Source organism: Melopsittacus undulatus, chromosome 15, assembly GCF_012275295.1.
Source record: "Melopsittacus undulatus isolate bMelUnd1 chromosome 15, bMelUnd1.mat.Z, whole genome shotgun sequence".
Lineage (NCBI taxonomy): Eukaryota > Metazoa > Chordata > Aves > Psittaciformes > Psittaculidae > Melopsittacus > Melopsittacus undulatus.
In genome coordinates this window covers 2,424,479-2,447,941 of record NC_047541.1, presented here as the reverse complement: position 1 = coordinate 2,447,941, position 23,463 = coordinate 2,424,479, and the positions used below count along the sequence as shown (strand labels likewise).

Here is a 23,463-nt window from a genome sequence, read left to right as displayed (position 1 = left end):
TGTTATTTACTTTGGCTTTCTGTTAACTTGCTGTCTCCTGGAGCTGTAAAGTCTGATGCTGGAGCTACTTTACCTTCCCTGCTGCTGCAAAGCCCAATGTGCAAGCCAAAGGAGTCTCCTCTGCTACAGGCTGGTGTGATCACATCACACCACGAGTGGGGATGAGCAGCAGCTCCAGCCCTTGGGGAGCACAAGGTGGGTTTTCTAAGTGTCGCTATGGCTGCTGGTTGTGCTCTGGCTGTTGGAAGTTGGTACCTGCCATAACCTGAACCCCTCACTCAGGTTTTCTGTCACCCCTAAGGCCTGTACGGCTGATGTACCATAGTGTTAAGCTAAAACAAGTGAGAGGTGAAGGGTTAGGGTGGAGGTTCCTGTGGATGGCATGAAGCTTTCAGAGGGGCTAAAGGGCTGGGGGTGTGTGTGCTGCAGCTGTCTGTGTGGGACCCTCACAAGGCTGTGGTCCCTCTTCTCAGTGTTGTGAAGGAGCAGGGATGAGGGGACTTTGGAGTTGTTGGCAATGCTCCTGGTATAGGAGCACAAAGGTATGGATGTGATTTGGCTTCTAGATATTGTCAAGTGATAGAATGGGTCTACAGCAGTGAATCCTTTGTGTGTCTGTAGGCTTGGTAATGTACCAGGAACACTTCCAAATCCAAGGGGAGCTTCAGCTGAGCAGATGCTTTTGGGCACTGTTGCTAACTAACACAGGGCTGGAACTCTCAGCTTCCCCTATGTGCCCTGTGTGGCTGCTTTTGTTAATGCTGGGGAAACTGAGGCTCAAAGCAGAGAGTGATGACTTGCTTGAAGTCACAGAAGGGTTGCATGTGAAGTACAGGTCTCCCCAGACCCAGCCTGGCTGTTCCTAACTCTCCCCACCCAACTGCAGGCTCTGCTGAGGGTGCTTTAGATGTTTACAGCCCCCAACCCTCCACTTCCACATCACCTCTGAATTCACTGCAGTAAGTTCCAGTCTCCCAACGCTTCTATGAAGTGGCTAAATATATCCAGCCAGCGGAGCTCATGCCAAACGCAAGTCACTGAATGCATTAAACTTTGTGTAATAAAACAAGGAACAGCCCCAATAAATCCTGGCTTTGCGCTTCCAAGGCTGCCATAGCTCCCTGTTAACCCGGCCAGGGGTTGCTGCGTGCGTGGAGCGGAGCGGTGCAGCTCACGCGGTGGTAAGGGCTGCCACCTAGCGGCAGCAAGGCAGAAGACACTATGGGGATCCCTCGCATCCCCTCATTGCACCCCTGCGTGGTCTCGAGCATCCTAACCCGCCTCGGGAGTGGGGTGTCCTAACAGAATAATGCGGGGACTTTGTCCCTGCAGAGCTCGCTTGGGATGCGGTCACCCGGGAGAGCAAGGGTTTAAGTGCTTCCCATGCTTAAGTGTGGTTAAAACAAGTTCCAAAGTGTGATTTGTCTCATTTCCAGCTTCTCCTTGCTTGTGGTAGTGTGTGTTGTGTAGCAGTGAGTTTGTTCAAGTCCCAAGTTCCCCCTGCAGATGCTTCCACCACAGGAATGTCATCTTGGCCTCAGGAGACATGGTGTGTATTCTAGTAGCCAAGTAGGGGAGGCCTTTAGCCTTCCTCACTGACATTGCCTATGTGATTTAGGGCAGGTGATGGAGGTTCCCCAGGCTGCAGTGAGAAGCTGTAGGCACACACTGACCAGAGAGTTTAGGAACCTCCTCAGCTTCCCCTGTCCCTGCTGCAGCAGGAGCTCTGCTCATATTCCTTGTGCTGTTGTTTCTCCCTGCTAGTGTGGGGAACAGGAATTGAGCCAGGACCATGACAGCTCAAGGCGGGGGTGAATTGGAGGGGGCAAAGTAAAAGGGAAGGGGAAATAAAGGCTCTTCGCAGCTGAATGTGCATGAGTCTAACCACATCAGTTTGCTGCCTGGGGAGAAGAAAGAGGATGTGACACCTCAGCTGCTCGCACTTGTCAGGGCTTTGCATGCTGCTGACTTGTTTATGGGTGAGTAGCTGAGTTTACAAGGAAGTGTGTACATGCAGAAGTTATCCAGGCAGTTGTTGCTCGGAGCTAGTTAGCAGTGGTCTGCCACATTCCAACAATGCAAGTCAGTAGGAGGAGGGGGATTTAGGGATCTCCTTTCACTAGTTACTACCAAAGGCGGTGTGGAGGCAGCTAACTAGCTCATGTCAGCTTACTAAAAGCAGTGACTTTAATCCATGGCCCTTTCTCCAGCAGTCAGCAGGGTGTCTTACTCATTTGCCAGCAGGAGGGCAAATCCATTTCAAAATGATTGAAATATTATGCACAGCTTGAATGAATGTTTAAAATAAATACAGGAGAAGAAACATGTTGTTTGTGAAATGAGAAGATAAATTAAGTTTAGTGCAGACACGTTATTCCCAAGCCTAGCTGCTTGGCTGACACTTCCACAGCCTTAATCTAGCAGTAAGTACATGGTCTGTCTTCTGACGAAGAGACAGGACTTTCTCTTCAGTCCTTTGCTGTGTATTGGGTAGGCTATTGGCCTTCATATTCCATGAGGAAAGGGCTAATTGCTGCTGTGACAGTATGGCCAGACAGGGAGAGAGATGAGAACCCTAAGGCTTGGGATGTAGCAAATGGCTTTGTTTGCCAGTATCGGGTCTGTGGTTCCCTCCAGCCACCTCTGCTCAGCAAGATTAAGTTTATTTTCATCCTCTCAACTGAACTTTCTTTTAATGGCAGCGGGGGTGACAGCCCCCAAAATAGACTTCCTATGGAGCCTGTCCTGAGTGGCACCGTGTGCCACATGTCTCCTGATAACCCCTTCTCCCTGCCTTTATCTCTGTGGTGACAAACAACCCTTGGACAGAAAGAGGAAATTCCACTCATTGTTCTGCTGCTGCTGGGCTCTGACTACAGAGCTCTATCTGCTGCCTGCTGCAGGGCTGGCAGGCGTTTCCTGGAGGGACAGTGGGCAGGAGGCTGATGGGAGGGAAGAGGACTTTGTTCTGATTCCCAGTTAGGTGCTGGTGTGATCTTCCCAGCCATGGCCCTGTCAGCATTGAATCTGTCCCCCTCATATCTTCTCTGTTCATGCAATAGCCGGTTCCCCCTCTGTAATGCCAAAATGTGTGTAATAATACAGTCATCCTTCCCCTGTGGGAGGTAGCACAACAGCATTTGAGGCAGGTGCAACTGTCCCAATAGAGTGAGCAGCAGGTACCCATCCTTATGGTGAGATCAAGCATATTCTACTTGAGTTGTGGTAGCACTTAGGATTTCTAGACATATACTTGTGCTGTAGTGACACAGGACAAGAGGTTAACAAGCTGTGTCATGAAGAACTTGGAGATTTGGGATCTGGAGATGGCTTTCCAAAGGCAGTGCCTGGAAGTGTGTTGTTTAGGGACCCTATGAACTCTGGAGGTGTACACCACCTCTCAGACAGGCACTGGAGTAGGATTTGTTTTTTCCACCTAACACTAATATCCCAAATCAGCTTTACTTAAAGGAAATGGGAATCTTCCTGGTCTCCTCACTGCATACCTGGGTTTGACCTTTTAAATGGATTTCCCATTGACTTACTTTTCCGTACAGTGCAGATTATCTTTCTCCTTCTATTAAGGGCATCTTGGTGTATCTCTTCTCCTGGGGGTAAGAGGTGTAACTTGAAATCCTTGAGTCCTCACAGTACTGCTTTCTAGGTACATCACTCACAGGACAGCTGTACAGGAAGCCTAAAAGGAAACGTAGAGCAGCTCTGGAAGGACTGAGCAGCACAGTAGCCTTTTGGTTCAGACAAGCCTGGGGCTCTTGAGACTTCATTTCACTTCACTTCATTGGCTTTTAAAGTGCTTTAGTGACATAATTGTTCATAACATTGTTCTCTGTACAGTGTAAGTACTTTATGTCCAACGTTACAGATGCCAAATCTGAGATCTGTACTCAAGTGATTTGTTCTGAACCAACGAAGGAGTTCATAATACACTGGGACTGAGACCTGAAGGCTCTTGGTTCCCAGAGTTTGATTTCCATATTCACATTATGTTTGTTAGCAAAATAACTTTGTCTTGTCATCATTTGACCTGTTCAATTCTCCCCTTATAAAACTGCTCAGTTCAGCAGCTTTAAAAAGGCATTTCCATGTTACCACAGCACTGAAAGCAGACGAGCTGCATTACATCACTGGGAAGGGTTCCCCCAAAACCCCTTCCTTTGGTCTGCCACTTGGACTCTCAGCAGGGGAATCAGTTGGAGGGGGGAGAGAAAGCTGTGAGGAAGTGGAAGTTCACCAGGAAGTTACTGAAGCTTCTTATTGCATTTGGAACTTTGATATCAACAATCGTACCCCAAAACCACCACTACTTAGCTGCCACTGATTGGGACTTGTCTCCTGTAGGGATGCACATCTTGCTGTGGTGAGATGGATGGTTTGGAACTAAATGTGAAGGCACCATTGGTGGGAGGCTCCATTGCTGTGTTTTTGTTTTAACAAGACCTTTGTGCTTCAAAGGAAAAGAGAATCTGTGTTTGCAGTGTGGATACATCTAGAGCTGGGAATTTCCTCTCTCAGTGGATTGTTTTCCTGCCAGATGTGAAGCAGTGTGTTCTTTACCTCCCCTTCTTTCTGGCTTCAGATGTTTCCTAATTTCACAGTTAGCCAGCTTCTGGGCAAGTGAAGGAAGAGTATCCGAAGTGACACAGGAATAAGCTGCAGAATTCCTCTTCTCCCATAGCAGGTCTCTGCTTCTTGTTTCTTCACTTTCAGTTTCCATTTGGCTATTTTGCCCTAAAGGAATCTAGGGCTTTCACAGGAGAGACGTCATATTTCAGAGTTTTAGATGCAGCAGAATGGCCCAGGCTTTATCCTTCCTAGTTCCCCAGCATGTACCATCCCATAATGCTCCATTTTGGTAGATGTACCAGCCTTCAAAAAAAGAAGGGATTGTTTCAAAGTGCTCAAAAGTGCTCAAGTATTCCAGAGCCAGAGAGTCTGCTTTGGCAACCAGAAATATACATCTGCTGGGGTTTTGGCTCCTAAGTCTCATAGGTTGCAACAGCTTTGCCTTCTGTCTCCCCTTTTCATGTTCCTATTCCAACAGCTATGTCTTTAACATGTCCTAAAGTTTCTCTCCATCTTTTCAGGCTTTTTAACAGACTTGCCTGCCTCTGGGAACTTAAGTGAGTTAGGCATTCCAACATAGCAGCTTCATAAAATGTCCCATTGGTATAAAAATAGCAATTCTATGAAATACATAGTGTTCTGATGATCACTGCTATTCTGTTACTCTTTGATTTGAAGCTTTTGAGAAGATAAATGCTGTTTTAGAGTCAAACCAAGCCTGTGTTGTTTTCTGTTTTACGAAGTTGTTAATCCTCTCAAGACTGAATTCATTATGAACAAAGATACTGTCCCATGAGTAGCTGGAACTACATTTTAGTGTCACTTGTTTCACTGACTTCGGACAAGACAAACCCAGGGTTGTCATAACCTTTCTTCTCTTTGGCTTTAGCTTCCTTCTCATTGTAGAGACAGAAGGCGCAGTGGGGAGTCTCCACAGCCACTGTCTTACTGAAGTTCTGGAAGTCTACTCTGTATTTCCCTTCTTTGGTCTTGGACACAATGGGAGCAAAGCGGTAACCCCAGAGCACCTCCTCCGGGATGTAGGATGTCCTCACTTGACAGGTAGCGCTCGTGGCTTCGACAGTGCCATCTAAAAACACCACCAATTCAAAGTCTTGCTGTAGAATGGTTTCTGCTGCCATATGGAAGAACGGGCTGTTTTTATCTATGATATGATAAATAGTTAATGGGGAAATGAAGAAGAGATTCTCATTGCCAGCATCAACTACAAATTCTATGTTGACCTGGTCCAAAATGATTGTTTCTCCTTCTGGGGTGATGGTGGTCTTGAGAAGCTTTCCATAGATGTGACTGCCAATCAGCAGGCTCTTCCTGAGGTTTGCCACCCGAATCAGGAGGCAGAGCTTCCCACCACGTTTGCTGATGACAGCATTCTTGCTGAAGGTGATGGTCTTAGCCCGGTTTTTAGACCTTGATATCTTGGCCAGGATGGCACCACACATAAAAGAATTGATGATCACCCCCAGGATGGACTGGAAGATGAGCAGGAATATGGCAGTGGCACACTGTTCTGTGACACATCTGAAGCCATAACCGATGGTTACCTGTGTCTCCAAGGAGAACAGGAAAGCTGAAGTGAGGCCGTTGATATTGTCAACACAGGGGGTATGATTTATGGAAGGGTTGAATTCTGGCAGGTCTTTGTGTATGTATGCCACGACATACCAGAGGAGACCAAACAGAAACCAGCTGCCTAAGAATGCTGAAATGAAGATAGTCATTTTGTATCTCCATCTGAGATCCAGGATAGTTGTCCATATATCAATCAAAAAGACAAATCTTGACTGTTCTACATTGCCAAACTCTATATTACACCTTCCATCTTTAGAGACAAGTCTTGCTCTTCGCCGACTCCGTTCCCTTATGTGGCTGGCAAAGCGTTTCCGGAGGTAGCTGAACATTCCCTCTGCTGGTAGTGTTCTGGAAAGTAAGAAAGAATAGAGGTTATGGGTAATGCAGGTTTCACTTATACCTGTAGGCAAGAAGCAAAGTCTGATGATGTCCCAGGACACTTGTTTAGGAAAAAGAATTTGCATGTTTTCCCTCAGCTGGTGGGAAAAAGTTCCAGTAAGTAGATGGGGAAATACCAGTTTCTTGCCTAAGGAGCATTCCAGCAAAAAGTGATCGTTTTCCCTTGCTCAGTCAACTGTTAATATTGTCCTCTGCTTAGCTGAATTAGGAGGAGGCGCAGAGAAGCAGGTAACTGTCATGGACATACATTGGGAAAACTGGTGGGGAGCAGATGGATATTGTGGAGGCCTTTTAGAAGATAACGTGAAGACTAAAAGATCAGATTCAGAAATCCATACTTAAAGGAAAGGGTAGCTCTGTGTCATTTTGTCCTTTATGCTTGGCCATGTTAACAAGAGACTGGCAGGTTAGAGGTTGCCTGCTATGTTCATCTACGGTTCAATTTGGACACCAGGTTTTTGCTTAAAAAGAACTGAAATTAACAACTTGAATGAAAACTAGTCTCACTGCAGCCTCACACAAAGGATATTCCAAGTTTACTGTGTCTAAGGATATTCCAAGTTTACTGTGTCTAAGGATACAGGACACACAGAGACCTGACCGTTTTGGGGACCTGCATCTGCTATGGATGATGTTTTCTTTAGAAGGACCTGAACTTGAGGAGTGCATCTCAGATAGGAGGTGCTGGGGGCCTTGTAATTGCTTGCTGCTGTCACTTTACATTACCCTCCCCAATAGAAGGCGACAAAGCTGTTTATTGGGAAACAGCTCTTAGGAATGATGTTTTCAGTCAAGCTACAGCTCTTACCTAAAACCCTGCATCATATCACTGTCCCACACAGGCTTCCTTTTTGGCTAGGAGCAAAGTGCTTAGGCTCAAATAGTTGTCAAATGTGCTGCCCTAATTTTACTTGATTTCAGGGGTAGTAATGTGCTGGAATATCTGTGGCGAGAGTAGCTTAGCTTCCTTAAGCCCTAACTTCATATCTCCAGAATGGGGATAACCCACAGGCATGTAGTGGATTAGACATACTGGTGTGAGTTATGTAGTGTGAAATTTGTCTCATTTAACTTGAGCCATTTCAGTGTTGGATAACTGCCTGTGCCAGTTGTACAGCTGACTCCTGACTGACAGTAAAGGAAGCATTTGCACTCTCTGAGGGTCCACTGCCCTTCATAAAGCTACCATGGGGATGAGCGCTGCTGCTTGGCAAAGTCATTTTACTCCGTAGGCATCTACATTAATTTAGAGAAGCTGCCTGATATTGTAGCCAACTAAACCAGAAGTCCTTCCATTAGACATCATTAACAGCAGCCAGAGGATACCTTCAGATACGACAATTGGTAGCAAAGGAAACATTTTAAATCATCAGTGGTGAAGTCTAAGTACAAATTAATTACATTAGGTAAAGCCAGAAGTAAATTTGATGTCCTTGTTTGTGGCAGCAGCCTTGGGAATGACTTTGTCTCATACAGTTGCTGCTTTTCTGTACTTGGCCTGAAATCACAGTTCTCTGCTCATTAAAATGAGGATGAAAACAATGAAGGTCACTCTTGTAATGGAGCTGTTCACTGTTTTAAGCTGTTGCTGTTGCATTTACTGGCCGTGAATGTAGCTGGCAAAGGTTAAACTTTAAGCACATATCCCAGGAAGGGGGCAAAGAGGTCACTCTCTACACAATCCTCAAGTTTTATTTTCCTGATGTGCTTTTAATACGTTCATGTTAATGCATAGTTTGAGCACAGGTTAAATATTCTCATGCAATGCACTATGCAGGGAAGTTTTCCACTATTTAACTTCTACCACTCCTGTTGCGCAAAGCCATATGGCTTCACAGCTGTCACAGGCATTTTGTCCTTTCCTGCAACCTGAACACAGTCATGACCATGCTGAGATGCCTCACTCTGTCCATCACATCCTGCATGTGCATACCAAGGACTGGGAGGTGCAATTCAAAGATGATAATGACAGAAGAGAGCATGCTGATCAGCGTGGTTATCAGACTGGAACCTGGGAAATGGAGCTCCAACTGTACCCTTCTTTTCCTGCCTCCTTAAATCTTAACTGCACCCTTCAGAGGCTGTTTCACAAGCCTGGCTTAAGCTACCCCCAAATAGATCAAAGAAGCAGAAGAATTACACCCTTCTTCAAGCAGGATGACAAAGGAATTCTCCCTTCAACAAATCTTTCTTGCTCCCACACACAACTGAAGTGTGCTGATGTGCTTCAGCAGGAGGAAAATGCTCCTCTAAGCACGCTACGAGTAGATCAGAGACTGTCCAGAGATTATATAAAGTGAGTTATATAATATAGCACTTAAAGTCCTTTCAGTTTAAATCAGTGAAGGTAATCCAGCTACATCTTAGCTAATATTTACCAGGGTCTGTTTCCTTTTGGGCCCAAATAAGCATGATATTTATGTCTGTCTTGCGTGTGAAATTCTGTGTTGCAGGAGTTGAAGCTGCTGCTGTCCCCAGGCATTGTATGTTTATAAAGCTGCACTGCTCATTCTTAAATGAATGGGGCTTTTGCCAATAAAGCTACTCAATGAATAAAGGTGACACGTCAAGGTTAGCTTGGAAAACAAGGAGTTTCTGTTTCCCTGTCCCAGCCTTGTAACTCACAGTGATCACTGGAGTAAGCAGAAGCTGTTAGATTGCCATTCTCAAACTCCTGATCTCCTGGACTGACCTACCAGAATAGTTGGTGGATGCTCAGAAAGTCACTTATTAGAGGTGCATTTCTGCCTTTCCCTTTCTCTTCATTCCTGCAAGAAGGTAATGACAATCATGACTATTCCTGATGGCTGTGTAGCAGCAGGTGTTCCTCTACTAGCTCAGAGATGTAACTGGTTCTCTTTGCTTTTACTTGCTTTCAGTTGTTTTGGGTTGAAAAACTGAGGATAAGGATGAGGCTCTTGAATGGTTGGACTTGATCTTAAAGGTCCTTTCCAACCTAAATGGTTCTATGGTTCTTTAGTTGTTCTTTGGCTAAGTCCTTTGTGCAGTGCTGTTTGTGGAACACATTAATCCAGGGAAATAGCTTTAATCTCAGCCACGTGCAGCACTTAAGGAGATCAGTGACTGAAGGAAAGGGAAGGTATTTAATGTCTGGCAGGGGCCTGCCCAGAACAAAGTTCTCCTGCTATTTCTCTGAAGTTCTCATATCCATGGCTTCACACACATTTCTTCCCTTGCAGCAATGGATGGAGGAGCAAAGTTGGCAGAACTGAGACAGCAGAAAAGAAAAGCAGCCCACTGAACCCACAGCTTTTGTTAGAAATCCATCTTTGTTCAGGATTCAGAGGAGGTTCTAAGGAGCTTAGGGAGAAGAAAGGGGGATACAGAGCTAAAGGATTACTTTTTTTCAGTCCTGTTCAGGTCTTTTCAGAACTCTGATCATCTTTCCATGTTTTTCTTTCTGTTGAACTTTCTCTGAACAAAGAATGTGAAAGATCCAATTCTTAATACCTTATAAACCCCTTTTTATTAGAAAAGCAAAGAGTAACACTTGGTCTCATGGTGTATTATCTGCTGGCTGCTTTACTACTGAGCCCTTTAGAGAGTACAGCTCCTTTGCCCTTTACTAGCTGCAATGGCTAGAGCCGGAATGCGCCTCTTGTGATGGGATGACAGTTGTTGCATCCTATCTCCCTGTCTTGCTGCTTATATCAGAACCAAGGACTGTCAAAGTCCTCTGTTGAACCAGTTCTAAGTAGAGCAAAAACATAAGCTTGCCTAAAGCAGCCAGTCAGCCCTAGGGGCACGTCTAAAGAGAATCTGATTTACCCCATCCTCCATGCCCACTTTATCCTTGATGGGACAGGTCCTGGCAAGCTGACACAAGCAAGCTTTCTTCTTGGACTTGGCAGTGTTGTCATTATTTATTCCTGGTAGCAGATCTGAGTGCTGAATGCAGTTGAAATGCCAGTTCCATGTGGGGAATAGGATCCTGCAATCCGGCTCAGTATGTTACTCTGGGAGCCTTGTCAGCTCCAGCCCAAGCAACTATGATTTGCCAGCCTAAGCTCCAGATGGAATTTCTAGTGGATACACCCAAGGATCTTAACCCTGGCCTTGCCCTCTCTCCTGCTGTGCAGAATTACTGGCAGATGTCTTTTCCCATGGCAATGATGGCCATTTTCAGGAGGAAAGGCAAAGTGGTGCCTGCCTGCGTGTTGTGCATTAGGACATAACTTCCACTGTGAATATGGAGTCTCTTTAGAGCAAATGTCTTTCACCTCAGCTTACTGTAAGTGCATGGGTATAATCCAGGAAGCTTTCTGTGAGTCCCTACTGAAGAATTCCTCTTAAGTACTCAACCTTCCTCTTTAGATGGGGGGAGGTTTCATCCTGCTGTCTTTTAGCCCAGGTGATCCAGGATTGTCCCAGCCCACCCCAGCAGTGATAGCACAAAGATGTGCTATCCCCTCCCTTGCTTCCCCCATGCCCTGATTGTTTAAGTGATGCTCTGACATGCATGGGATGTATAGACTCAGTGGATCACTTCAAAAAGGCTGCTGTTCATACCTTGCCACCCTTTAGCAGGGGGTTTCTGACCCTCTGCTTTAAACCTGTATCTTCTTACTGTGCTTTGTAGAGCTTGCTTCTGGATGTATTCTGCTGCTGAGCAGCTCTAGCATTACTTGGGTGCACCTTGGAGTCCTGCTTCCAATACCAAACATCCAGGAAGGTTCTCACAAAGCACGTATATGTCATTTGGAATGATAGGCTGCAGTTTCCCCTTGCAGAGTTGGCTTGAACTAATTCATTCATGAGAACACAGGCAAATGAATAAATGAAAGAACAGGCACTGTAGCAGTTGACACTCAAGCAAATCATGTTTTCTGAAAGCTTCAGTGTTTGAGGTCTTCAAAGGTTAACAAACTTACTTCAGGTGTATAAAAGATGGATTTACAGCAGTAAAGGTATTAGTGTCATTGTTAGCAGTGAACATTGCATTGATGCTGCTCAAAATGAATCCATGGCTGCATTTACTGGGGGAAATTGAAGGCTTCAGCTGACTGAGGAGCAAACGACAGGTCTCGTACACAAACACTGCTATACACAAACATTGGAGTGAATTTATAGCAGTAACCATGGAGGCAGGAGGCCAGTCCTGGCCCACAGTCACTCCCTCTCTGCCACTTACAAGAACATGGCACTTATAAACCAGCTCTGTCTAGACAAAACCATTTGCCAGTGCATTCCAGCAATGATCACTTCATAGGCATAAAAGAAAGCATCACTATTTGATGTTTTTGCAGTGCCAGACTAATTCTATGGCTCCCATAGCACTTTGTACAGTGACAGACAATTCTCATGCAAGCAGATGATCAGAGATGCAGTCATGTTGGGGATCTTGCCTCTGGAGAGCAAAGAACTGGGAGCTAAGCTGCCTTTACAGGCTGTTCCAGCAGAACTGTGTGTCTATTTCCAGACAATTGGGTTGCCCCTGGAAATATTAAGGTTTTAGCAAGATGTGGTTTTCTGGGAGAAATTTCTCAAGCAAATGATATCTTTGGGTTTTTGTTTTTGCTTTGGCCTCCCATTGCAGTGGGATTTTATGTGATGTGGTTGCAAAAGGAAGAAAGATGAGGGATTTAACTCCCCACCAACCTTCTAAGGGCAGGTTCTGTCTACTTTTCCTCTCTGTTGCCACAAAAAGGCATCACACTCTAAGTAATGTGTGAGAAAGCAGCATGTGCCAAGTTCTACCTGTACGACTGAAAGCAGAAGCTGCCACCAAAGAACAGTGGTGCAGTGAGATGTGGGCTGGGGAGGTGATGCCACATGAACACCCCCAGTAAAAGTCACTGGGAACATGGGCAGAGTCATGTGAGCCAATTCAGCATGTTCTCTCACTTTGCTGTTCCTTGCTGCAGTTAAGGGGATGAATCATTAACCCACAGGTTGTTTCTGCAGGTTGGCAATGTCAAGTCTCAGTCACCACTGCAGGGTGGCCATAGGGCTTCCTGCAGAAGCCCTGGAGGCTGAGAGGCAGCTGACACAGGCATTAGAGGCCAGGTAGAAAACAGCCATGACCAAAGGCAAAACCTCCTGCAGGCTCTGACAGTTCTGACCCTGCTTCAGCATTTGAACTCCAGGTATCTCAGTATTCAGCATCACATTGGCTTTTGTTCACATATGCTCTTTCTTTCCAAAGTGCTGGTAAATTCAAACTGATGGTGCTTAAAGGTCATCTTCCTACCTTCCTGAAATGGACCCAGCCGCGGGTGCTGACAGAAAACACTTAGCACTGCTGCAACAGCTTCAGTGTGGTTGGAAAAAGGTTCTTGCTTACTCAGTGCACAAGAAAAGCATGACACTGCTCTTTCTGTACTCAGCAAAGGAACAAAAGCAAGAGAGCAAATGTTGCTGTAATAGAAGTAACTTCCTGCAGTAGTTCACAGCTCCAGGGCACAGACACAGTAGAATACTCAGAACAAACCACAACAGCCTTGCTAGCCCTGCTGTGCTCAGTCCACCTCAGAGGCAGGCTTTGATGTCCTGTTTGTCAGGTCTGTAATGCTCCCTCAGTGTGAGCCTGAGGAAGGTGAGGAAAAGGGAAATGAGCACTGAGCTTGGATGATACTGCGGCAGGAAGAGTTTCTGCTATTGTGTTTTTATGATACAGACTGTACATAGCTTGTCAGCGCTCCAGAAAGGTGCTTGGAACTCAGGGTATGAATTGCATGCTATGGTCTTGTTGCTCTCCTGCAGTGTTTCATCTGCTTATAGCACCGGGGTAAGCAGTGTGGTTATCTTAGTCAGCAGCTTAGGGATATTTTCATGTAATGCTAAGAACACTGTTCCATTACAGTCCTTATCTTTAATTGGGCTGTAATTTCAGTATCATAGTCTTTTATGGCTATCAAGGTGACTTTGATTTCTAAACTGGCAAAACCCACTATGCTGTGCTGGTGTGTTGCCAATAAGCCAACCCATAGCAATGTGGGGTGGGACTGGCATGGTGATCTTGATAAGCCACATACAAATCCCTGCTTTGCCAGGCTCCCAAGCTCCCAAATGGGACCAGCCCTGAGTGTTTCTCGGATAGTAGGATTCTAAGAGGAATATATGTGCTATAAATACACATTACTGCTATTTTTTCCACACTGACCACAGTTCTTTCATACTTGATTCTATTGCTTCCTTAAGGTAAACAAAGAACAAAGTGAGGAAGGTTTTCTCTCAAGATGAAAGTGTGTGTGCGTGTGTAGTGCTCTCCTTGGGTAGTTCAGATCACTGAGCTGTGGGTAAAGAAGTTTTCCATGTCTCAGTTGCCAGAGATTAAAGGCATATAACGTGGCAGCACCAGTTCTATGATGTGTCTTGGCACTTCTCATCCCCCTTCCTTTAGTAACTACTACTCCCAGAAGTGAACCCTGCATATACAGTCTATAGAGCACTTTTCTACTGTGACTTCTTTTGCTACTTCTCTGTTCACTGATTTTGTTATTTGCATTGATTTGGCATTGGTGTGCCATCGAGTTGTACTGAGGATCATCTTAGGAACATTAACAGCCCATCTGTTTTGTGAGCATGTGTTAGGCTCCTCTTTATCCTGTCTGTCATTCAGAAGTTTTTCAGCAGATGTGTTTGAAAGTATCATTCCAGATTTCTCTCCATTAATAGACACTTGGGACTTAATTGTCTTGAACTTGCTTTTTACCTTAGAAGTAGAAAAGAACCACCCTGATGGCTGTAATCAAAGGTGGATCATAGCTAGTAACACAGGGAATGAGAGCATCTGGGAGGGAGAATGTAACCTATTAATTCTTTCTGTACATCTAAAAAGCAAAGAAACCAGTGATGAAACCATAGAATTGATATCAAGGGAAAGAATTCATTTCATTCCTGAACAGATGTGCATTTTCTTGTACCCTTTTGGGTAATACAGGCTCACAGGAGGTCCTCTGTGTATTTGCCTATCTGACATGCTGAGCTTCTATTTAAATACATCATCTGTTACCTGTTAATCTTCTGTGCTCCCTTTTCTGCTCACTGGGCCTTCAAGTCTGTCATGTCACAGCTGCCAGGTAGACTGGCACTTGCTGATGCTGCATGTTTAATCAGTTGAAGCTCAACAATAAGAGCATCAGGCACCAGTAGTTTGGAAGATCTCTTGTCATCATATGCTGCTCTGCTCCCAAGTGCTGGCAGCACTGCAAACTTGGATTGGCAGGTTTTGTCCTCTCTCTGGTTCCTGAAGCCGGATTTCTATGATGTTCAACCAAGCTGTCTAGATACATCTTGTCCCCTTACAGTCTCTCTTGGCTGCTGCATCCTGCTGTGGGTAACAGCCTTTAGAAGGCATGTATAGCATAGCCTGCAGCCCCTGCTGTGGCTTTTAAGGTCAGTTTGTGCTCCCAAGACATGGGTTGTGAAAAAGCCTGACTTCAGAGGTTTCTTCAGAGGTATTAAAGGCGTTCAGTGCTCTGATGATGCAAATGCTGTGCAGGCGAATTAGGGTCTGCTTGTGCCTAGTAGATGGGTTAAAATGTTCCTGTGACTCATTACAACTGAATGCCATATTTCAGGAGCAAACCTTAAGGATCAAATCTGAGTAGGCAGTATTTGCTTAGCGTCCTACTTTCCCATCTCCTGCAGGAAGCAAATGGCTTTTAGTTACCTGAGAACCTGAGTATTCCCTGGAATACTAGAATTGCCCCTTTTAAGGCTAATTTCTGCTTTCTGCTAAGGGGCATGTAGGGGAGCACCAGCTGCAGATCTAAAGACAGGAGCAGTCTGCTTTCCCTGGGGGCTGCAGTATTTCAGCAGCAGAGCTTTTTCTATTCCAATCCTTCATTACTTTTGTGTTTCTAATTATTTCTCTAAGTGTAATTGACTTGCAAGATATTCTTGGCTTTCACTGTGCATTGAGTGAATTATTGACCCATCACATGAGTCATTGATGTGAAGAGATGTATGAACAAACTGGGTGTAAAATAGCTACTTTGCATTCTTAATAGCAAATGTAAGCCATTAATAACTTTGCTGCTTGCTGCACTCAGAGCCTGCATAGTTTTAGTTTGACATGCATATGGCTGAGTTCATCCTTGGTGTAATTTGAAATTCATTGGGCATGGACTTCATCTTCTTATGCTGCTTTAAAATCTCTCTTGTGTTAAGATGTGAGATGCTAATTCCAGAGTTTCTGGCTGACTTGAGATGTTACATTTGAAAAATCAAATCCAATTAAATCAACTTATTACTGAGGTCAGAGACCAGTGTTCAGCACATTCTACTCCTTGCTATTTTGCAGCAAAGAGTAAACTTAGTGAGTGTACTGTGTCTCGATCCATAATCTGCCCTAATAAGAAGGCTTCTGGTTCCAGGACCTAGGAAACATGGTCAAGGGATAAAGCATCTCCCCAGAGTCCAAGTATCTGAGCTTAGTTCCTGGCTTTTCACTGTTTTTTTGGTGTACTGTGGGACAAATGTTTTCTCTGTGTGTCTGCTTCCCCATCTACTTGTAAGATGGAAGTGAAAAATGGTGTTGTGGGGCTAAATTCAATGGTTTCAAAAGGCTTTGAGACCCCTTGAATGTGTTGCTGTGGACTGGCAACACAGCATCAGCTTGTTATAACAGAGCTAAGGTTTTTAGGAGGCTATAAATGAGGGATGCCTGATTGCTATCTTGGCAGGAACTTGTTTATTATCCAGACAGCAAAGCAAAGGGAATGTCGAACTCTTAGCTACCCTTTACAAATAGCCTGCTGTCTCCTTTCTGGGGTACAGGCATCTTATACCTTTTCATTTAGGAGCTTAAGTCATATTGGAGTTTTCTATGCTGCTGATTCACTCCACCAATCTAAGGGAACTTACTGAAGTGCCCATATTAGTAGCTCAAGTGCCTCAGAGTTCCTCTCAGTTGTAAGAAACTGGCATTTCAAGTTGAATTGCTTCCATCCAATTACTCCCCTCAAACTTACCAGTTTCTAAAGCTACACAAAGAGATATAGGAACCAAGACTCCTATTTTGAGCTAAGTTTCTGCTTAAGTGCCTTATTTGAACCTGGGACTAAATTACTTCCAAAAGTGAGGTTCTTAGCTCAGATACTAGTAAGTTTTTGAAAGTCTTGTATTGCTTGTTCTAGTTCATATAGAACCCAATTATGTAGCAGACTTTGTGATGTTTGAGATTTTCAGACTCTTGGTAGTGTAAACCCTGTGAAGGATTTACTCTCACCTTGCTTTATACCTCAATATTAGAAAAGCCGAGGCAGCTCATCTGGGACACACAAGGGTTAGTATAGAGAGCACTGGAGGAGCTGTCCTTCATCTCACCTGCTTGCCATCAGGTTGTGTGAGCAGCCTGGGTGACAAGGTCAGACATAACCTCCAAATTCTAGGTGAAAGGAATTCATCTTCCCTGTTTCATCTCTTGATATACTGGGAGACAATAACAGAAGTGACCATTCAGGTCACAGGTAGCTGCATCCTATGTGAGTGTCACTTGTGTAACTGCTTGCTTTTCTCTTTGTGACGGAAATTCTAGGGCTGTTTGTTACTGTTCCGCAGTTACTCTGTGCATGTTTCTCTCTACAGCACAAAAGAGAGTTGAGATGGTTCATTAAACTACGAGCTGACTTAAATTACTTTGCATTTAGCATGGAATACTGCAGAGAAAGCACGCTCACATGTCAAACCCTGCGCTGTGAAACCAAGAAAGGAATAAAACCAGCTTACCTCTGTGAGCGCTCAGTACGGAGTGTGCAAACTCATCAGCCACTCACAGCCTGAATGTGGTCCAAGTGACCTATTCTGTAGAAACGACTTGCGAAGATAATGGGGTGGGCTAACAAACCCCTCTGAATCTTAACTAGAAAGCTCCTTTTCTCCAGTATGCAGGGTGAACTACAGTCCTATTTCATGGAAAAGAAATGGAGCCTCAGGGTATATACTGCTAGTATGTCCTGTGGTGTATTGTGCTGCTGAGGGAACAGGCAACTGGCATAGCTACAGCTTGGAAAGTAAATATACATTCCCATGTCGAACTCCCTTCATCCCACTGTAGCCCAGATACTTAAGGATGCACCTTAGTTACTGAGTGTTAAGGTGAGCTGCTGGTAACAGTTGAAACACAAGAGTAGCTTTCAGGTGCAGGGTGCTTTGAACTCCATGGCTGGAAGTGCTTTCACTATGACCACCCCTGCTCAAGAGCCCCCAGTCCCCCCATCATATCACTGCTTACCAGCTATAGGGGTGGGTCCACAGAACTTCTGGCTGGAAGCGTGAATTCCCAGAGCCACTGTTACATTGCTCCTGGAACAGTGAAGGACAAACCACAGGTCTGGATGGAGCTAGAAACCAACAAGAAGCTGTGCAAAGCACTGAGGCATGAGAGCCTCTTTCCACCATCCCTCTTGCCACCTCTCAACCACCCCTCTCCTTCACACCCAGATACAAATCCATGATTAAGACTTAGTGCCCTTTGCCCTCATCCTTCCCCACTCCACACATGGCTCCCACTAAGTAGGGCTGTATTTCCAAGTCCTCACATGCTCCCCTCAGCTTCCTGGTGTCCACTTTTGACCTGTGAGCGCAGTTCGAGTCTCATGCCCTCTGCTCACCTATCTCTAGCCTAAACCTTTGTTTTGCCCTGTCTTTGCCCAGGATCCCAAACTGTTCTGGTACACACAACTGCAAGCTACGTCTAACTAGATGTGTGACTAAGTATAGCTGGGCATTGATGTATCTGTGTTTAAACTGAGCTGTCGGTGGCTGTACTACATATGTATAATACTATTAAGAGAAGCTGATGATCAAAACTCTTTTGCACTATACCTTATTAGGATGCTATAACAGAATTTAAGGAAGTAGAGGCAGTTACTAGATAAGCAAAAAGGCTGTGGTACAGGGAATAGGAGCAGTCAGTACAGGAGAGGTACCTGTAAGACTCTGATCATTCAAACCATTGCCATTTCCATAGTTTGATTCTATAATGGACATTCTCCCTCTCTTGTGCAGTTGCATCATGCAGAAAACAGGTTTAAGTAAGAACCCTCACGGTGTCTGTCATCAAATGCTCTCTGAGAGCATTACTAATAATTCATTAAAGCAGCACTGTCAGCTGGAACACTTTTAATTACCATTTTCTGACAAGTCAACCCTTCAGTGGTGTGCCCTGATTTTTAGATGTACTGCTAAGACAAATGCAGGTCTTTTTTTCCCTGCTGCTGTTTATATGGGTTGGGAGAAGTAATTGAGATGAAGGAAGTGAACAGTGCACTACATGTTTTCATGCCCAAAATGGAGTTAATTTAAGGTTGGTTACTTATTTTAACAGCTAGCTTGAGAAACTAGGTACTGTAGTTGCTGAATGTCTTTAATGTATCTGACATTGCAGGGAAGTTCTACACTCATGGTTGTGAGCCTGAAACACATTGAACTTAAGCTATAGCTGTGAAAATCATGAGCTTCTCCTTGTGAACTGTCCATGCATAGCCATTAAGCAACCCTAAGCTGAAGATGGGCTGGCTGGTCCTAATACATGGTTAAAACAACAGTCCTGGCAGTTAGTACACAACAGCTAATATGCTGTAAACGTTTATCAGCTTATCCCACCCTAGTTTGTTTGCATAGCCTTCAAGTTGCTTCCAGCCCTGTGTTGCTGTCAGAAGTACCACTTGGCATTCCCAGAGGAGAGTGATGCCTGAATCACCACCTTCTGCCTTCTCTATCCTAGATGACTACAGCAGGAGCAGAGATTTTCTTTGCCACTGTTTTCTTAAGCCTCAGTAGCCTGTTTTATTGGAGCAGAAACTGGAGAAGGGAACTATCAAGAGGGTTGCCCAAAGGAAGATAAGTTAGTGAGTAAGCAGACTAGAATCCAAACATCCTGTTCCACAAGAAGGGACTCTTTAGGTCCCTTGCTGTAGTCATTAGGTGGCAATTTAGTGGAAGAAAACAGAAGGGACAGTCTGTCTGGGAATATCAGGGATTTTCCAATCAGATATCACAAAACAGTATGGCACTAAGCCTCTTACCTTGTGTCTTAAGCAGTAAAGGTGACTGCAGAAGGGAGGTGGAGGGAAAGCTGCCTGGCTTCGTGTCCCCTACACAATCCGATTTCCACAGCTGTGTGGTCCAACAGCTTCTGTATCAATGGAAGAGAGCCCAAGGCCCTCTTTGGCTTTTATGTGTGGCTGTGTCAGCTCGGACTGGTTGCCAGCTCATCTATATGCAATGGCTCATTAACATTGTGGCTCAGTTTATATATTGTATGTGAAAGGCAGAGGAATGGCTGCTGGATGGATAAATGCCACAGTGGAAGTGTTGAGCTGCCAGAGTAAGGGGAAGTAATGCAATATTACCCAAAGAAGCTGACACTACTTTTGGTGTCACTGACATCAGCCTCTTGTCCCATCCCATCAGCATAAGCACAGCAGGTTCCTTGACTACTTTTGGTTCTTTCTTTGCATGAGCAGTGTGGTTTTGGAAAGAACCAGATGCCTGGTGATACCTCCCATATTCTGCAGAACCCTTTGGCCTTGGATTCATTTGGTATATGCTATATAGGTGTGTGTGCCCTTGCCCAAATTCCTGCTTTGATTTTCCTTCCCAGTGTTGAGCTGGAACTCAAGGTCCCTCTGAACTATTTGCAGAGGACTGACTGCAGGAGTTAACTCATTGCTGTAAAGCTGTTACTCTCCCTGTGTTGCTGTTGTCTTGGCGCTTAGAGAAACGTGCATCTCTTGTATTTCCCAATCCCTTGGCAGGGTGTCTTTGCACCTGGTGATAAGGGATTGACTGATGTAAGCCTGGAATCTTACTTATAGGCGCACAAAAATTAGGTGTCCAAGGAAGCTGGAAACAGGTTGTGTATATTAAAGATATAAGTAATTAAGTTCTGCCATAAGCCATCCAATTGCTTTAATAGCTCTGTCATTAATAATAAGTTTGGTAATATTCAAGCAGCACTTTTCATCTCTAGAACATGTTAATCCATCTGTTACACCTCTCAACATTCTTAAGACAGGTACCTTTAGTGATACCAACACATACAAGCTTTTATAGCACCAGGAACTGATGATGGAATTGTTTGGGATACTTTCCCAGGTGCTATTTGACGTGATACACTCTGAAATAACCTGGTTATTTATATCCTGTGCCTCATACCTGCAGGAACTCTGTCCTTTCCACCTCTTGGCACTTTCTAATGGCACCGATTCATTTTCTTGCCTCACACAGTGCACTGTAGACTGTTTAACATGATTTTTTCCCAAAGAAACATTTCTCCTGCAATGAAACTGAATGGGATTTTCCCCCACTAGCTTCAAAGAGCACAGCTGAGCCCTTAAAGGGATTTGCTTCTGTTAAATATTATCCTCAAAACTGAGAAATTAAAAGCAAATGAGCTTTCTTCCTTTTTCCTCTAAGACATGTCAGAAGAACATTAGGAAAAAGAATAGCTTTCCACAGCTCTCAGAACCTCCCCGAGTGCATTTCAATTGCAGGTTTTGAGGAAAGAGTGTAATTAACAAATTTATTCAGTCTCAAGCCAGAAAATTCTTTCTATATTTAGCATGAAAAAGCAGAGCAGGAGGAGGGGAGTAAATGACCTAGATTTTCACAAGTGACAAATGACTCCGAGGTGCTCAGAGACCCCTTAAATGCCAGAGATTCCCCCTGCAAAGCAACTTCTCTTCGTTGTTTGTCACACGGGATGTTCAAAACCATCCAAGACATGCTCAGAAACATAGGCTATCATGTTTGTTAAACTGATTGGCAGTGTTACCCTAGGTAAAGAAACTAAAACTGCATCTATAACTAAGCAATTAAACCCCATTTTTGGAAGTGACCTTAGTATGCCACCAGCTTTCCTCATTCACAACATCCCCCTTTGCCTGGAAATGTATGCTTGGAGAGCATCTCCATCCAGGAGCAATGAGGAAGAGGAGATGTGATTGAGGTAGTGTTTTCAGAATGGCTATTGCTAGGTTGGCAGCTTTTTCTGGTTTTCAGTGTTCTGTTTTCAACAAGAAAGTCATTTGTCTATAGAAAGCAAGTCCTCATTGAAAAGCCTGTTTGCTTAATAGCAGTTTTCTGTATGATGTTGATAATCTGTTTTGTCAAAGACAAATTTAATGCCTTTATCTTTAGGAATGATTACCTATAGACATAGGGCGGGCTCCATAAGATATGTTTTAGGTACAGTAGGGGATTGGGTACTGCAGGCAGTTGTTTATTCATTAACTTCAGTGTAACCAGGCTGGCTGCCTCCCAGTACTTACATACTTTGTGCTTACCATGGGGAAGGATTTGAAATGCATTGTTGTTCTACACTGAGTCCTGGGGGAGATGATGCTGTCCTTCCAGTTAGGTCTCATTTTGTATGAGTAAAACATGAAGCATATCCCAGGTAGTAGTGAAACAATGAGTAGAGCAGTAACAGGAGGCTGAATATTCAGTCTGGCTGTACAGTTGTAATTCCTTCCCAAACTTTCTTTGCTGTGAGCAAGCCCCTATAAGTGGGCAAAACTTAATAGCCACACATGTCAGCATGCAGATAAGCTCCAAGACAGGAAGTATCTGAAATGGAAGAACAGCATAATGGATGCAGTTGATTATATCCCTCATCTCTCCCAGCACCTTCAAGTAGTGCTACTAATGAATGTAAAAGGTTCCTAATCACTTCAAGCCTGCCTTATTCTTAGACAGCAGGTAGTTGAAGTCCTTGGCCTCCTCTTCTAACTGTAATGACAGAATTTAAATGCATAGGCTATTTAAATTCAAGAACAAAGCTGGCTGTAGTGCTGGCTTGGCAATACATGTGGAAATCCAGAAAGGCAGAGACTTGCTATTTAACTCCTTGAAGTCAGAGTCAATAGCTGAACAGCAGCAGAAGCTTCATATTCTCTGCCCACTTCCTTACAGAACAGTGCAGGTGGGATTGGGAGGGGGGAATACAGTACTTGTGATTTCATAGCATGAAAAAGAAACCTGCTGCCCACCAATGAGTTGCTTTGTGTCTTTTAGATGCTCTCACACTTTCTGTGGTCTTTCAGAAAGCACCAAGAGCTGGTGACAAGAATTCAGCACTGTGTTTAAGTTGCTATGCTAGAACAGCACAGATGCAATAAGGAGATCCTGAAACTGTGGCCTAGAATGCCCTCTGGGCAAGCCTGTGGGGTAGAACACCTCTGCTGCTGATGCCACGTGGGGAAAGTGGGGTTTATGCAACTTGGTGCATGGAGGAAATCGTGCCACCTTCTCACTGGAAGGAATAAAGCTCATTACTTGTAATTCAGCAGCTTGGCAGAGAGGGTTAGTGCCAGAGAAGCCTTCCTCCCCCTGAAAATGTAGGGCACGGGTGGACTGCAACAAAGGCATTTCTTAGCTGCGTAGTGAGAGTAAACTGGGTGTTGAACACAAAGGTGCTCAGCTGGATCACTGAGCTCCTTGGAGTAGTGCGAGGGTGTGTAATCACCCATGTAGAACACAGTGAGGGATGTAAAGCCATGAGTCACTTCCTTTTTTCCAGTCACTGAATCCTCCTCTTAAAGAGTCAAGCTAAGCACACAGAGAAGATAAGACTTGTATTGATAGAAAGCACCATATTGTTATATTGCCAGTTGTGTCCTTGTCACCTTACCCCTTCTCTGCAGCACTCCAAAGCAGTCTGTGATGAAAACATGACTGTGTGATGCTACAAACCCAGTGACTGCTCCGAACAATGACACTGACGTCTGACTTGAGGATGTTTGAAACCTGTTTCTCTACTTGAGGCTAGGTAAAAGGAAGTGTAAAGTACTGTATGTAGGGTGCCCCAAGGCATGCAGTGTTCAAGGTCAGGTTGGACGGGGCTTGGTGCAACCTGGTCTAGTGGAAGGATGAGCTTTAAAGTCCCTTCCGACCCAAGCCAGTCTGTGATTCTAT

The 23,463-nt window shown here is 44.6% G+C and overlaps 1 protein-coding gene across 1 annotated transcript; it reads right to left on the bottom strand.

Annotated features, from left to right (window-relative positions):
- Window positions 1-5,390: 5,390 nt before the first annotated feature.
- On the bottom strand, window positions 5,391-6,506 carry KCNJ1 (potassium inwardly rectifying channel subfamily J member 1). Its single transcript, XM_005142752.2, has one exon. It carries the CDS (start codon window positions 6,504-6,506, stop codon window positions 5,391-5,393), a length of 1,116 nt encoding a protein of 371 aa, XP_005142809.1.
- Window positions 6,507-23,463: the final 16,957 nt, after the last annotated feature.